The 16,634-nt window shown below is 35.1% G+C and overlaps 2 protein-coding genes and 1 long non-coding RNA gene across 6 annotated transcripts in view; 1 reads left to right on the forward strand and 2 right to left on the reverse strand.

Moving 5' to 3' along the window:
* Positions 1 to 7,348, reverse strand: part of LOC127848621 (sterile alpha motif domain-containing protein 9-like) — a 23,039-nt gene extending 15,691 nt beyond the window's left edge. Inside the window, exons 1-3 of one of the 4 annotated variants that reach the window (XM_052381184.1) lie at positions 7,083 to 7,348; positions 1,668 to 2,436; positions 292 to 597 (exon numbers count right to left, since the gene is read on the reverse strand). In XM_052381184.1, the coding sequence (XP_052237144.1) occupies positions 292 to 597; positions 1,668 to 2,220 (859 nt within the window). In that variant the 5' untranslated portion in view covers positions 2,221 to 2,436; positions 7,083 to 7,348. Of the gene's footprint in view, positions 1 to 291; positions 598 to 1,667; positions 2,437 to 2,671; positions 3,600 to 7,082 lie in introns of those variants that run through there. The other 3 variants (XM_052381186.1, XM_052381185.1, XM_052381183.1) reach the window with 3 other exon arrangements.
* On the forward strand, positions 4,777 to 5,811 carry LOC127848648 (uncharacterized). The gene is made up of 2 exons (XR_008034625.1): positions 4,777 to 5,051; positions 5,700 to 5,811. It is a non-coding gene; the product is annotated as an uncharacterized LOC127848648 (long non-coding RNA).
* Positions 7,349 to 14,071: 6,723 nt separating the features above from the next.
* LOC127848632 (uncharacterized protein KIAA1958-like) lies at positions 14,072 to 16,614 on the reverse strand. The gene is made up of 3 exons (XM_052381209.1): positions 15,753 to 16,614; positions 15,124 to 15,375; positions 14,072 to 14,794 (listed from the first exon to the last, which is right to left on the reverse strand). The coding sequence occupies exons 1-3, from the start codon at positions 16,544 to 16,546 to the stop codon at positions 14,350 to 14,352; spliced, it is 1,491 nt and encodes a 496-aa protein (XP_052237169.1). The 5' UTR covers positions 16,547 to 16,614; the 3' UTR covers positions 14,072 to 14,349.
* Positions 16,615 to 16,634: the final 20 nt, after the last annotated feature.

Here is a 16,634-nt window from a genome sequence, read left to right on the forward strand (position 1 = left end):
CTAAAAGCAAAGAATGATATGAAATGAGTTCATGTTTGCTCAAAATATCCATTAATTCCAACGAGATTAGTACTATTCATACATATTCCGTGATCGGTTGTCCGTGTATGTATACCACGATTCTTTCATTTTTAAATAGCAAAAAAAAAACAGTCATATGGGTAACATAGCGTGCTGATCAACTATTATTTTTAATTTAAATTTAACATGAAAGCAAAAAAAGACCAAGACGACAATGAACACTCAGCCTATAAGGATATGCTTTCCTGGAATCTTAATAACATGAATTACCCGTTTCTCTCCCATCGGTATTTTTGTTTTCAATCAGGTCTGCCAACTGCGCATGCGTGTTCCGAAGTGCCTTACAAAATCGATATAGTGTAGTCCGCTCTGCGCTTTGCTGTATGATCAATATCAGCTTCTCCATTTGGCTACCGTAGCTATATTCGAGTTCTATGTCACACATATGTGCCTCGGTTATAACATTGGCGTCTTTTAATCTTTTCAAAAATGTATTAACATTTGGCATTCTAGACAGTTGGCGAATCCATTTTGTCATGTTGAACTTCATAAGTGTTATTCTCTCGTCTTGGCTCTCTGTAACAAGGGCTGTTTGTAAAACATGCATGCCCCCCATATGGGCTGTCAGTTGTAGTGGCAGCCATTGTGTGAATATGCTTTTTGTCACTGTGACCTTGACTTTTGACCTAGTGACCTGAAAATTAATAGGGGTCATCTGCCAGTCATGATCAATGTACCTATGAAGTTTCATGATCCTAGTTGTAAGCATTCCTGAGTTATCATCCGGAAACCATTTTACTATTTCGAGTCACTGTGACCTTGACCTTTGACCTAGTGACCTGAAAATAAATAGGGGTCATTTTCCAGTCATGATCAAATTTGCCTATGAAGTTTCATGATCCTAGGCGTAAGCATTCTTGACTTATCCGGAAACCATTTTACTGTTTCGAGTCACTGTGACCTTGACCTTTGACCTAGTGATCTTAAAATCAATAGGGGTCATCTTCCAGTCATGATCAAATTTGCCTATGAAGTTTAATGATCCTAGGCGTAAGCATTCTTGAGTTATCATCCGGAAACCATTTTACTGTTTCGAGCCACTGTGACCTTGACCTTTGACCTAGTGACCTGAAAATCAATAGGGTTCATCTGCCACTCATGATCAATGTACCTATCAAGTTTCATGATCCTAGGCGTAAGCATTCTTGACTTATCCAGAAACCATTTTTCTGTTTCGAGTCACTGTGACCTTGACCTTTGAACTAGTGACCTGAAAATTAATAGAGGTCATCTGCAAGTCATGATCTATGTTCCTATGAAGTTTCATGATCCTAGGCCTAAGCGTTCTTGAGTTATCATCCGGAAATCATCTGGTGGACGGACGGACCGACCGACATGTGCAAAACAATTTACCCCCTCTTCTTCGAAGGGGGCATAAAACGACAGTTATAATTTAAGCACATCGAATGTACATATTGCAATACATAGTTTCTTTTTTCAGACTTATTTGTCTCTACTACTTTCACAAATGAAACGTTTAACGATATACCGAAACAGCAACAGTATTCGAAGAACACATTCAAGTAACTTGAGGTAAATAAATAGAGATAAGTTAAACATTGTATGGCTATTCAAAAAGAGTATACCTGAATCATCCTCACTTGATTCAACCAATTTTATCATAAAAAATTCTCCATTTAACATTATTTTCTCCATATTGGTGCATGTCTTGACAATCTCTTTGTTCTGTATTGCGCTGATTTTACACTTAATAGTTTGCTTCACTTTAGCGCTCAAGACAGCAGCAATCGTAAATATCGCGTTACATGCTTCATTGAACTGCGCTGTTCCCTGTATCTTTGCATCTGTGGTATGTACTATATTGTTGCGTGATTTTCGAAGGTCCTTTACAGCTTTGAGAATACTGGCGTCTTGGGGTCGACACTTTTCAAGAATCAGTCGAGTTGCAAGCGTTATATCCAGCATGTCATACGTAACATTTGGATTTGAAAGCACTGCTTCTTGTTCTTTGAACAACTTCGCGGTTTTTACCCAGATAAGCATGTCTTTCTGTTTTAAGAAAGATTGTATTGTGAACCCATTATTCGATAATTCCCACTGTAAAAATTCCCGCAGTGCTAGGATACAGCAATCGAAATGTAACTCAACAAGTCTGTGAAAATTATTTTTTTCTTCCATGATTATTCAAAATTGCGTGTCTCAGGCTTGTGTGTTGGTATATGTCCAATGAATAATGTTATTTCAAGACCAATATGCATAAGGTTTCCCATCAGTGTACTGTAGAAGTGGCACTAAGGAATAAATGCCAATTCGTTTTCCAACATGTGCAAAAATCGCAGAACTCAAAGATATGTGTTTCAGAACAGTATTGTTGATTTGAAAGATTTTCATGGCCTGAAAAAGAAGGTTTAAAATTGTTACCAATATAATGCAATCACTTTTATAATTAATAAGAGAGTATTACAGATATATTTTAATTTTCGTATTGTATAAACGTGGGGGCTATTGTTTTTCATATATCCACCCGCTATATATGAAAACATAGCGACAAGTAACCTTCGACACGTTATACTACAATGTCACATAATGTTTTTAATCAAATACAGAAATATACGATTTGATTTATTACTTTTAAAGTTGGCACATCATTCGCATTCCTCCGTGCAATACATTTAAATGCACAGATTAAACTTTGATCTTGTTAAGATGTACTCATTTAAAGATGATGCATTCATTCGTATACATTATCCAATATTTGTTCAATGCACTGCAGATGATGTGAAACCGTTTATGTACTCAATCGTATCTATTGTGCGCAGTTTATTTCGAAACCTCAATAGCATAGAGGTTCACTTATACACGTATTGACCACCATGTTTAATTACATTCAAGAAACGTGAAGCACAGCGCTAATTTATCCATTAAAGATCGGTGCTCATTTAAGTATACTTCATTACTTTAAAGTTAAAGACATTGTTGCTCTCAGGAACATCAAACGTGAAACTCTAGTTGCATAAGCAGGAGAGAAATCGTTTAAGCACATAAAGTCCTTTATCGATTGGCAAGTTGCAGACATTTGAAAACATGTATCATTTAATCACTCAAATGCATTTTCACTATACACAGTTCATGCAATTAGTCACTATCCTTTGTTCACGTACATGTATACAGACAATGTTAAATGTTTTTAATTACATTTCATTTTCGTTCCAAATTGTCACGACATTACATAGTAATAGAACATACGTTTCCTCTTTTCTTCGTTAACATGCATTATGATAATTGAATTGATATTTCACTGACCGTCGCATGGTATTCTGTTACTGATGTATTCAATACAAAATAATTCCCTATTGAGAAGATATCGTAATCACAAAAAAATTTCACTCTATTATTTACATAGAACTTCGATGTCCCTCTGAAACACCATACTTTGTCTTCGTTTTCAGAAAAAGTCTTCGTTTTTAAAAAATATCTATGCTTCCTTCATATCAAAGCGTCCTTTCTAATCAGAATGAAATCGGTATTTTAGCCTATTGATATTGCAGTCGGCAAAATAATTCAGTAAAGATTTGTACAAGGCTGTTTGACGTTATCTTTGATAACGTATGCATGTTTACATGCTATTTATAGATAGGCTTATTAACATATCTGAATGAAAACTGATATAGAGTAACTCGCCCTTGAGTAGATTGTACCCATTGAGTCGGACATGTTTTTCTATTTAGTTTGTAAAGATGGGTTTTGTTTCATATGATTTGATACTTTGTAGCAAACATTAAACCCTTGGAAGTCTAACTTCAATGATTTAACAGATTTCACAAATGACTTAATATTGAATACATTACCTTATTCTATAATTACAGACGGCTATTTCAGTATTACGTTGTCGTTGATTTGACAATTACATATGTGAAACAATTCAATTACCCAGCGAGACAAAAGAAATTCGCCCCAATGACGAACGTGTCATTGACTACAGGCAGATGCATACGGAAGTGAATGAGCAACATTTTCATGGCATGTAACACCAATCGTCTACTTCACCTCACAAACGGGATCCAGACATAAGCCCCCCAGGACAAACAATTACCAGAAGCGTATCGTGTTTTCCCAGCTAGCACGTAACGTTCAAATAACGTTACGCTTAAGTTCTATTTAGGTTATAATCACACAGAACGTTCCCAGAACGTTTTCAGAACGTTGTAACAAAAATCAAACTATCAGTATTCGTAACTTATTTTAGTTGTATGAAATATATGTTATAAAAGTCACATTTGAACAGAATATTTTTACGATCCTAGGATGTATTGGTGGACTTTAAAAGTGTAACGTTCCTGTAACGTTCTTACAACGTTTTTGTCGGAACGTTATCGGGAAACCAAATTTCAAAGTTACATTGCAAACGTTCGCAGAACGTTATAAGAACGTTTAAAAATCACACAATATAAACATGTACATTAAATTGTTATATCTTTTCATAAAGAATTTGACGTTTTTTTTGTTGTTTCTTTTTTACAAAAAACGTTTATAAGTAGATTTGCATTTTGACCCGTTTGTGTATCTTCGAATGTTTGCAAGCGTGATTCTCTTTTTATCTAAACCAGCATGTTTATGGTGTACTTAATAAACTACATGTATTGTTTATAAGTTTATTATACATCCATAATAAATATATTATCAGGCAACTTGATAGTGCGCGTGTATGTGGTGAGCGCTAGTAATAGACTGAGTTAACTGCGGAGGCATGTATGTATTTAATGAGAAAGAAAAAAATGTATGTGTATACTAACAGATTGGCACGGCGTATGACTCATGCATTCAATTTAAGGCCTATACTGTTACGCAGCAGATCTCCCGCGTGTGCGCCACTCGATTCCTTTGTTCACTGACCTACTCAGTACTGGCTAATTGTATTTTCAAACTTTGCTGTTGTTGAATGTTAACCTTTGTGTTCAATAATAAGAGAAGTTGGAACCTACAATCGACGATAATCAACAGTTTGCGAGGTAGGTTTTTATTGTTATTTCAATTTGTTATATTAAAATTGATATCATTATGCACTTGCTTTAAATTCTAATTCGGAATTATGGGGAAACTCGTACCATGGAGACTTTGTACTACATTTAAATATAATAACGTTCACTTAGTCATTTTTTGTTAGCAATTTGTTGTTGGCAACATTCTTGAAAACACATGTAATAACGTGAAAAAAAATATGTACACTTCAACACCGTTATTTCGAACAACGATAATCCGAATTCACCGTTAATTGAAAAAGAAATAAAATTCAAAAATTTATCTTAACCTCAATTATTAGATCTAATTTTATTAAATTCTAAAATTGAAATATATTATTATGTAAAAAGTAGTTTATATAAAAAGTGTTTGTTGGTCATGACATGGGTAAAATATTGATCTTGTAGGTTAATTTCAAATTTAGTTATGAATTTATACAGTCATAAAATACATCATTAAATTTTAAGATGTTGTTACGCTTTTACCATGTATGAAAATTCGGTTTCATATATGTGTATGTTCAAGATGACGCACATATGTGTGTGTTATTCATGTGGTACATGTATTATGTCTTGTCATTTTTTCTCCGTTTTATTTAAAAAGAACAGTTGATCATTCTGATATTTTTGTACTTCCAGGACAACTGGGAAGACACCCGAACAGATCCGGAATCAAGACAAAAAAGAACAACAATGCGATGATATATATTTGTATTAATTACATTCATGCAATAAACTTGTGTATAATAAAGATGTGTTGGTTTTCAACCTCAATATGACAATTAGATTTAGGTTCGTTTTAGGTTAAATGATAACGTTATTCCGCAACGTTTCGGGAACGTTAAGCGAACAATACATTTTAACGTTAGGAGAACGTTGCAGTGCAACGTTTCTGGAACGTTTGGGCTAACGTTAGGATAACGTTCTAAGAACGTTTTTGTGCTAGCTGGGTTTTCTTTGTATATGTGTACCTTTTCCTGAGTCAACCCCATGTCTTCGATTGGTACCGTTGCTGTTATGTTCGAATAGAAACTAGAAGTGACCATGTAAACCGTCTTCTTTATAAAAAAATAGATTATATTCAACAGTTAGAAAAATTAACATAGTTATCAATTCAATACAAGGCATTGATTAACTTACTATTTGACGCGTTATAAGACAAGGTAATTTATAATTCAATAAGCACTTCGGACAAATAATTATGTGTTTGTCATAAGTGCAAATGTGGTCGACCCATGACAAATTGAGTGGGTATTGATAAATTATTTTTCAATGACAATAAGCAGAGAACCAAGTAGTTGCTTTGGCCAGATTTAGATTTATTAATATTAGATATAATACTTCAAGAAGGCACTAGCTGAGCCCCGGCTTTGAACAATAAGCGTGTTATCTTAGAGCATCTATAACCTGTTCGACTCAAGAGCGAGTTACCATACTCTTTGTTTTAATTTAAAGAACAAAAAAATTGATTGATTTGGTCTCCTATGTGACTAAATCAGAAACGCTACCAATATTAAAAACAAAGTATCACAATTTGATCATATTCATGTAAACATCTATATGTACATGCAGTTGAAATTTGAAAAGTATTCCACATGATAAATGAGCTGTCAGGGCTTGTGTGGCTAATTGCAAAGCCTTTAAGCGTTCCAATGGCAGACATTATAATTGGTTGTTGTTGTAGTTTTTCGAAAATCCAGCCTCAAAATTTTTAATTGACAGTTTAACTTTTATAAGTTTTTTTTTCATAGAACTGTTAATTGGGTTTGAAGTTTTAATATCAAATTAACTGATATCTTTATGTTAAGGGTTTTATGTATGAACAAATATTCAAAAGGTATAAATCCAGAAATATATTTTTTTTCACACAAAAAAATTAACATAAAATTGTAGCTCACGGGTATCGTTTACATTCCCGCAATGTCGAGAAAACCCTGGCTATATAAATTAAACTATATAAATTAAACAATATGCAATTTTTAAAAAATAATTTGCACATATAGAAAATAGTTGTGTACGTACCATTATGACTAGCAGCATTTAAATTGCAATCCCTGAGCCTTTGACTTTGCACACTTGATTGAGTCAATTTTGTCAACAACACATTGTTTCGTTTTAAATTACTTCGCTCGTGGTAAACTATTAAATTCCCGGAATAAAATGCATTACATCGAAAGTAGTGTACACTGAAAAACAAAATTAATATCCTTTAGTATTTCTGTAAAAAATAACGATCGTTAGTCTTTGACTTTCTGTACGTTACAGTTAATCCAGAGGGAATTCCAGTGGAAATACCATACTATAAATAGATGTAATGGTATCGTGATTGCGTTAATACAGTAAAGGCTGGTGTGTGTACACAGTGGAAATACATACAATGTCTATTTTTAGCTGCAGTTGTTTAATATCGCTTACAGAAGCATTGCGGCCGCAGCGGATCGTACTGACATTATCGTAGTGATTTCAGCGGCTATGTATAGAATGCGCGCACGCGCGTGTATTCCATCAACTATGGTGGCGTAGTATTGGCTTACGACTTTTACAATAAACCAAGAATATTCTCGAAAAAACTCTTGTTAAATATAGCGTAGCACTTTTTAATCGACCACGTTTGCGGCGTATTGTAAGAGTATCATTAATACTATTAAATGAATATAATTTACGATAGTACTCTAATATTTTGATAATATCTCGAAAACGTACACTGTTATATCAATTATATGACTATCAAAATAAATATGTGGTAACACGAATCTTTTTGCAGTGCTCAGTTAGTTTAAACCTATTTATTTAAAGGGCCTTTTCACGTTTGGGTAAATTGACAAAATTGAAAAAAGTTGTTTCAGATTCGCAAATTTTCGTTTTAGATATGATATTTGTGAGGCAACAGTAATACTGAAAATTCACAATGCTCTAAAATAGCCAGTATATGCATCTTTTGACGATTTACAAACCCGAAAATTATAAAGCGTTCCAGCGCGAAACGAATTAATAATTTGGAGAGTTCTGTTGCTGTCGTTATATTTTTTTGAAACTACGAGGATTGCTTATATGCGTATACGGGAGCTTACCGCGTGTAAGTGAGAAAGTTGTTGCAAAACTTCAAAGATGGCGTCGTTTGTTGGATTTTCTTTAAGGGAGGATTTTTTCACCCGGTAAGCCCCTTTGTATTTATAATTATTTTTAATGAATACGCCGTTTCGGCTATTCGGTGTTTGTGCTTCCCTCGGTTTTTGTTTCAAGATCGTAGACGTCGGGATAAAAAAGTTATTGAAGGAAAACCGTCTACAAATCTGTTGTCTACTTACGGGACGTTCGATAAATTGGATGTACAAATATCATTTTCTCTTATAATACACAGTATTGACACACGTGAACAGTAATATATAAATAAAATCATGATTATTTCATTCTACCGACGCCGTTTTATCACTGATCATTAATTTTTTGGCAAAAAATATTGGTTTAACCCCCTTATTTGGAACTGACTTCCTTTTTAAGCACATTTTGGGACCTGACTTCCAAATGACAAACAGCTCTTTCATATGTAAAAGAGCTTGACATGATATACCTACCCTTCTTAAATGATGTTTATATGTGCACTTCAATATTATAGTTTTATAGCATGTTACGTGGTGCAATATAAGTGTTTTCTTAATCACGTTACTTACTTTAGAATAATAATAATGCTGTACGAAAAACCTGCAGACCAACTGAATCAATTCACCTTTTTTTTCAAGAAGATGGGTTGTGTGGTGGCTGATGTACGAGATAATAGAACGTTTGTCAGCCCTTTCAGTAATACTATAATTAATTTAATGTTTTTTATGACGTGTCGACCTTATTCTGATATGAACTTTTTTTAACCATTCTTTTACTGTCTTTTCAGATGATGCAGGTTAAAGGGCGAAAATAAGTGCATCTTTCGTTGCAGTATATGTAATGAGTAATTTTACATCAGGGGAGGATTGAGATACCATGCCCCATTCATGGACCACATCAGTTTAAATGTAGAATATGCTAGAAAGAATCCTTCAACAGAGCCGGACTAAAACAGCAAATAAAAAAACACGAACCAAACAAAACATGTACAGCTGATTTGTGTAGTGTTTTTGTTTTATTTATAAAGTCTACATAGACACGTTTGACATATAATTGCTATTAGTGGTACTTACTTACACGTTTTGTTCCGTATATGTCATGATGCTAGTTTCTAACTTTGTTATGAAAAAAAACCATTATCTGTGTTACGTCATTTCTTCCTACGATGTCTCTGCATAAATTTGCAATTATATTCAGCACTTATATACATAAGAAGAAAAAAGATTTGAGTCGGATTTACTTCGTTATGCATTTGACATATTAACATTACTTTCGATTAAAAGGCAATGTTAGGAACAAACGAAATAATCTTTCAAAGTGAACCAATACTTTATTCCCTCAATACAACAGTCATAAATAATATGTAATTGACATAGGTATAAAAAAGAAAAAATTAATGTATATATTGATCACTTCTACTGAAATCATATCGTGTATTTGCATTTGCACAAATCTTTATATCCACTACAAATTCAGTTTTTGCGATTATAATATAGTGACCAAATCAGAACTGGTTTAAAAGAAGGTCGTCCAAAATGTGTCACATCAGTCATATACATGTATCAGTATCGTTCTGGTAAAACGCGTCAAATGTCATTGTATTAAATAAACAATTAATATTTAAGTTTTCATTAAAAAAACATCACCGATATGCATCTTCTAAGCAGATGTCAGGTATTCCAAATTGCTTCATGTATTACGAATAGCAACAATGGCAGTATTTGGTTACATCAACCTTATACTAGTATCAAACCGGCTTTACTCTTTTTCTGTTTTTCATTACACCTTTATTGCACGTATATGTGATTGTTTTGCATGGTACTTCGGCGTAATCTTTTTTGTTTGATTGGTTGGTTTTCATGTACCTATCACTTTCTAGAGCGGTACACACTTCGTTACGCCGTCTTTTTTAATCTTGACATCCTCAACATATATAACTGGCGTCTTGATATCTGGAAATAGTAAGCATTATTCCGTTTAGTAGGCATAGTATTCCGTTTGATGCATATTCAAACACAAGTAATAATTACACTGTGTTAAATTATACGGTCGAATGTCTTATATTACACACACTAAATGTTAGCGTTATTAACGTTTAAGTACGCGATAAAACATATAATAATAAAAATTAATAATATTACAATTAATAGAAAAAAGATAACTATTGATTTCCTCAAATGAAAATGTTTTCAAAAACATTCGCACCAATGTGGAATTCATTCACGAAAGTTATTTCGCATAAAACATAGGAAAGAGCAGTTTATCATTTGGAAGTCAGGTCCCAAAATGTTCTTAAAAGGAAGTTTAGATCCAAAAATGGGGGTTAACCCGTTATAATTCGGCATTAAATGAATCAATAGACATAAAAACGCGTCGGGATAATAAAATAATCGTGATTTATGTTATATTTTATTGTAAACATGCACGAATACTGTTTATTATGAGAGAAAGTGATATTCGAACATCCAACATCTCGAAGGTCAAGAAATTAAACAACAAATTTGTCGACGGTTTTGCTTCAATAACTTTTTTATTCCGAAGTCTACGGTATTGAAACAAAAAACCGAGGGGAGCACAAACACCGCAGAGCCGAAAGGGCTTATTCATTTAAAAGAAATATAAATATAAACTGGCTTACCGGGTGAAAATATCCGCTATTTCTTCACAAAAAACACTTAAACGACGCCATCTTTGAAGTTTTGCAACAACTTTCTCACTTAAACGCGGTTAGCTCCCATATACGCATGCCCCCCCTGCTTATATAAAGTATCAAATACATCTGGTATTGTATGCGGAAGGATGGCCGAGTGGTGTAAGTGGTAGACGTTTTATTCCAGAACTCCAAGGGTCAGTGGTTCGAGCCCTGCCGAGGGTTACCTTTTTTTATTTTTTAAATTTTATTCTTGTTTTATTTACTGGAGCTTTTTATATCCAATGTTAACATTTTTTCAATATAAAGCATTTATTGACAAAGTTCAAAACATGCCAAAATCTGTGAAAAAGCCCCTTTAAGCTCGATTGCATCGAAAGCCTAAGGCTTATTGAAACGCTCTTGTGTCCATTTCCTGGGACTAAGAACCAGTACTTGGTATATTTGGGGAAGATCAAAATAACGCTGACACAGTGGGGATCGAACCCGTGACCTCCCGGTCGCTAGAGCCATATCCACTACACCACGGCGACTTACTCAGTTCAGTCGTTATCGCGAGTGTCTTGGCGAAGCTTGAGAGGTAACACTTCTATTAATGTGTTTTGTTTTACATTAGTTAAATACAATTCGATACCTTTATTGGATTAAAACATGTTCGTATCACACCGTATCGATAAAAAATATGTTCAACATATTATATAGGTAATTTATAAAACAATTGCATGTCGTTGATATGTACTATTATTACCAGCATGTTGTTATATAAACTCTGATTCATCTTTGTATTCTGTAATATTACGAGTTATTTAAATATAGTTTTGATAAAAAACAATATTTCTCACAAAATATTTCAATACAGTATTTTACAATTAATACCCATTTATATTTGTGAATAAAGAATATAAACCTGTTAAGCTTACTTCGGCGTAAGACCGGTATGCCAATGTTGAAATCGATTGGCCTGCAGGAACGAGAAGACGCGTTTTCGGAATAAATCTATGAAGAAAAAACGATATTAGAGCGCGTTTAAGCACAGGTTTGTAATAAGAAAAAAGAAAAAAAAAAAAATATAATATATATATATATATACAGAGAGAGAGAGAGAGAGAGACAGAGAGAGAGAGAGAGAGAGAGAGAGAGAGAGAGGAGAGAGAGAGAGACAGAGAGAGAGAGAGAGAGAGAGAGGAGAGAGAGAGGAGGGAGGGAGGAAGGGAGGGAAGGAGGGGAGGGAGGGAGGGAAGGAGGGGAGGGAGGGAGGGACAGACAGAAAGAGATGCTTCTCGAAGAACCTTTTCAGTTGACTTGAGGGACCTGGGCTGCTGCTTTCGATGAAGTCTCGCCTTTGTGGTTACTTCAGTGACGTCAAAATGACGAAACTTCTGTCCGAATACAGAACGCAATTGTAATGCTAAGAATGGCAAAGGGCTGTTTATCATCGAGACCATCGTCGTTTTCCAGATCCCCGCGTTCCCTAATCGTGTGCCGAGGTTGAAGGTCGCTGGATGAACCGTTTGCAGGCGTCAGCAAGAAAAAGGAGTATTCGCACTTACGTTATAATAGAATGAAACTTTCCAGTCTCCTACAGGCACCTGGACCGCTGCTTCCGATGCAGTCTCACCTTTATGGCTTTGAAACTTCCTCATATCCCTTCGTAACTGTTTACGAATAAAAATGCATTTGATATAAAAATATGTAGTGTTGAGCTTCGGATAATCTTCGCCAAAGGTAAGGGTAAAACAATAACGGGACCAATGCTGTTGTATGCGTGTCGATAAGCTGTATAAACGTGCCTTGTCACACACCTTTCTAATGACATCATTGACCTTGACCAGTGACGTCATTGACTTTTGATCAATGATGTCACAGTGACACCTTTGAAAACAGGCGGAACAGCCATTTATGACTTTTAACGATGAAACCAATGCTAGTCGACGCAGCTCGGTAGGCTTTACAAATTTGCCACAGAATAAACCTTCCAAGTGACACCGTCGCCTTTTGGATATTGACGTCACAGTGGCATCTAAGAACGTAGAAGACATGGTCATTTTATAGCTGTTTACGGCCGGAGTAATTATGTTCGGCGCGTCGCGGTGAGCTGTACGAACGCGCCAAGTGCAACTTTTCAAGTGATGTCCAATGACGTCACTGTTGCAACTTAGAAAAAGAGGATATGCCCGTTTTATAGCTATTTACGTCGATACAAATCCTGTTCGATGCGACTCGGTGCGCTCTAAAAACGTGCCAAGTCGCCGACCATTGCAGTGATGTAATCGACTCTTGTCATTTACGTATTCGACTTTGACTAATTACGTCACAATGGCGACTTAGAAATTTAACGGTTATTTTATAGTTGTAAAGTACGTTCCTAATGATATTTGACGCGTCTTGGTGAGCTCTACAAACTTGCCACGTCGCCGACCTTGCCAGTGACGTTATTGACTTATGGCCGATGATGTCTCTATTGCACGCAGATGGCACGATCATTTTAAAGCTGTTAACGATTGGACCTATGCTGTTCGAAGCGTCTCGGTGAGCTATATCAATTTGCCACGGTGCCGACCTATCCAGTGACGTCATTGACCTTGACCAGTGACGTCATCGACTTTGATCAATGATGTCAAAGAGGCAAATTATCACGCAAAGGACACGCGCCTATTATAGCTGTTAACGGGGCTTATGCTATTCGACGCGTCTCTGTGAGCTCTACAAACGTTTCAGTCGCCAACCTTCCCAGTTTCGTCATCGACTGTTCACCAATGCATCACATTGGCTCCTAAGAACGCAGGCCATTTTATAGCTGTTAATGACAACATGCTTTATAGGCGATATTCCCAGTGATGCCATCATTGTGTATACCGTACATGTCTTACTTAGCGCGGATTGTTTTATTTTTTTAGTATAAAGTTTTTTATATCAATATGTAAAGGTCATGCATTTTTCAAAATATATTAAATACTATATAGAGGATATTTGTTGGTTTCGGTAGCATATCGAATTTAATTCACGAGTGATCATAGAAATTTATATTTTCACGAGTGGCGTAGCCACGAGTGAAAATATTTTTTTCTATGATCACGAGTGAATTAAATTCGATATGCTACCGAAACCAACAAATTTTCTTTTTATTTTATGCTTATTTTTGTAGTTTTGTTAATTTTCCGAATTTGCCTCATTAAGTTTCCCCGTGGGGTGCCTCAATTTTTAGAACGCACAAAGAACTTACTACACAAGAAAATAGTTCACATCTGTAAAAAGTGTATTACTATTAAAATCAATGTTTTATTCAACATATATCTTTTTCATACTTTATACATTCAATATTATTACAAACAATAGTTTAATTTAAATTATTATGAAATTAATAGTGTTGCATATACTGGCGTAGTAATTTGTGTATTCAACTGATCTCAAAGTTACGAAAGTGCTCGCCATGTTGAACAACACTTTTACGACTTGCTGGATTAATAACACATAACTGGATTAAACTAGGAACGCAAACATATTTCAACAGTGTTTTTGTGCTAAATGGTTTCGATATCAATCACTGTCACTCTCTGCAATAAGACGGATTCGCTTGTAGTGTCGCTGTACAGGGGAATCTGCGGTTACCGCCGGTGTACGGGATGGAGATTGCCTCTGGTGATTGACTACGTTCTGTGTCTGGGAAAGGCCCATGTAAGATTCAGAGTTGTGAAAATTAAATGTTACATTGCCCTGGAAATGTGAGTTGACAAAAAATCCTCGGGCCATCGGAAAATCACTTGATGCAGGTGTGGCTGACGCAGTGGCAGTGGCTGTGCGGTTGTGCTTTTCAACTGACTGGTTTGAATGAGAAAGTATTTTTGAAATATTTTTTGACTGTTCCTTGTTCAAACTGCTGTAATTATTTAAGCTGTTAATATTTCTGTGCCCTGAAATCTGTATTATTTGATGAGCAGGAACATTCTCGTCATTCAGCTTCTGAATCAAGTGCTTTCTTGCACTGAAAAAAGTTTATTTCTATGGTAAAAATAAAATCGATATTCAACGGTACACATGACATATTACATAAGATATAAGTTGTAATTGTTTTGTGTGCTCTTGAAACACTTCAATAAATACATGGTGGTCTGTCAAGTACTGGATGTAATGGAACCGGAAAGTAGAGGAATAGTACTAGTCGAGTACAGGAGATTTTATGAATTAAAATTTTGAGTGTTGTAGCATGTAAATTGGACAAACAACACCTACTTAATAAATGGGAGGTAAGTGATTTTTATTATATATTTTAGTCTTGTTATGAAAGTAGTGTATATAATATGGGGTTTTGACCTGTATGGGGTGATTCTTGGCTCTTGAATACCAGCATCTGTTTTCATCTCGGTCATTATGCTGTATAGCTTGTTTATTCCCATGGCAGACTTCCTGAACCAGCATTGCTGTGTCTTGTTGCCAGGAGTTAAGAAGAAGGGGCTGTCTTCTGTCATCATGTCAACAGGGCGTTTGTCGGCATATAGCTTGTAGAGATGCACCGGATCTCTGTCAGGTTGTTCGGGAACTGCATATGCCAGTGGCTTGACTTTCCTATGAATAGTTAAAATGTGTGTTGCATTAAATGTTTTGTTTAAATTAAATACTATTCCAACAAAAGTGAAGTCTACTGTATATTAATAATACAAATAAGAATTATATTGTAAAAAAAGGTCTATAAATTCACTTGTGATAATAGAAAATATATATTTTCAATTGTGGCTTCGCCACTCGTAAAAATAATAATTTCTATGATCACTCGTGAAATAAAATCGATATTCTACCTTAACCAACACATATCCTCCATGTTTGTATTATTTTTACTAAAGAAAAATTCCATTTAAATATTTTATAAACAGTACCAGTTTTTATATAAATAAAAAATTATCAATTCAGATTTGTGTACAAATATATTAAAGTAGGAAAATCACCTTATATCCCTAGGATTTTCACCAGTACGGGTTTTTGTCTGACGCTCAGTGTCGAAGGTGATGAATTCTTCACCAGTTTCAAAATCGATTCCAAGGCTGACATCACCCCAGCATAGGGTGTGAATTTCCTTGCCGGTTCTCATCCCAAAATGGGTTGTACATATAAGCCACAGTGAGTGTAATAGAGCTCTTGGGCTTGATTCTCCCAGAGTTTTAGCTGCGTACATAGCTTCAATATGTTCATTTGTTAATGCCTGGGCTTGATGCGGTTTATTTCCATAACCTTCTTTTTTCAGAGCTTTTTGTTTACTTTTTAATACTTCCCTCACTTTGGCAAATTCAGGGTCATTTATCAAAGAGTGCTTGTAGTTCATGTGCCTTAAATGCCTGTCGATTGAGCTTAAAAATGCCCTCAAAGATGTGGGTTCATACTCTGATCCATCTTTTTTAGTCACACCCAACAAAAACTCGCAGACCAGAGGGTTCAATTCATGAGGAGGTATATTTTCAATATTTCTTGCCTCATTTTTGTGACTTTTTAGGAAAGTTTTGAAAAGTCTGATGTCATTGTCGGTTTTCTTTTTTGTATTTAAATTTTCGTTTTCAAGCAGAAAGCTATCCACACTTACAGATCTGAAATTCCTTGTTGGTGTTGATGTTGGGTTTTGTTCTTTTTCTTCCTGTGTTGATGCTGTTACCAGTGGATGTGGGGCTGATGTTGCTGCTCCTGCTGTTGGTGCTGCTGATGTTATTTCTTGTGATTTTGAAGCGCTGTCATCATCTTGTTCATTCATTTCATTAAAAAAGTCATCAAAGTCAAAGATATTTGAGAAAAGAAGATTTATTTCATTGTTTTCCAATTCATCCATTGATGTTAAAGAG

Source organism: Dreissena polymorpha, chromosome 10 (assembly GCF_020536995.1).
Source record: "Dreissena polymorpha isolate Duluth1 chromosome 10, UMN_Dpol_1.0, whole genome shotgun sequence".
Classification (NCBI taxonomy): domain Eukaryota; kingdom Metazoa; phylum Mollusca; class Bivalvia; order Myida; family Dreissenidae; genus Dreissena; species Dreissena polymorpha.

What these genes read in the sequence shown, in the direction of transcription:
- LOC127848632 (XM_052381209.1), bottom strand. Translation starts at nt 16,546, where the DNA reads ATGAATGAACAAGATGATGACAGCGCTTCAAAATCACAAGAAATAACA. An exon ending in GAAAATCCTAGGGATATAAG is followed by an intron (nt 15,376 to 15,752) that starts GTGATTTTCCTA and finishes AACTATTCATAG; the next exon opens with GAAAGTCAAGCCACTGGCAT. An exon ending in CCAAGAATCACCCCATACAG is followed by an intron (nt 14,795 to 15,123) that starts GTCAAAACCCCA and finishes AACTTTTTTCAG; the next exon opens with TGCAAGAAAGCACTTGATTC.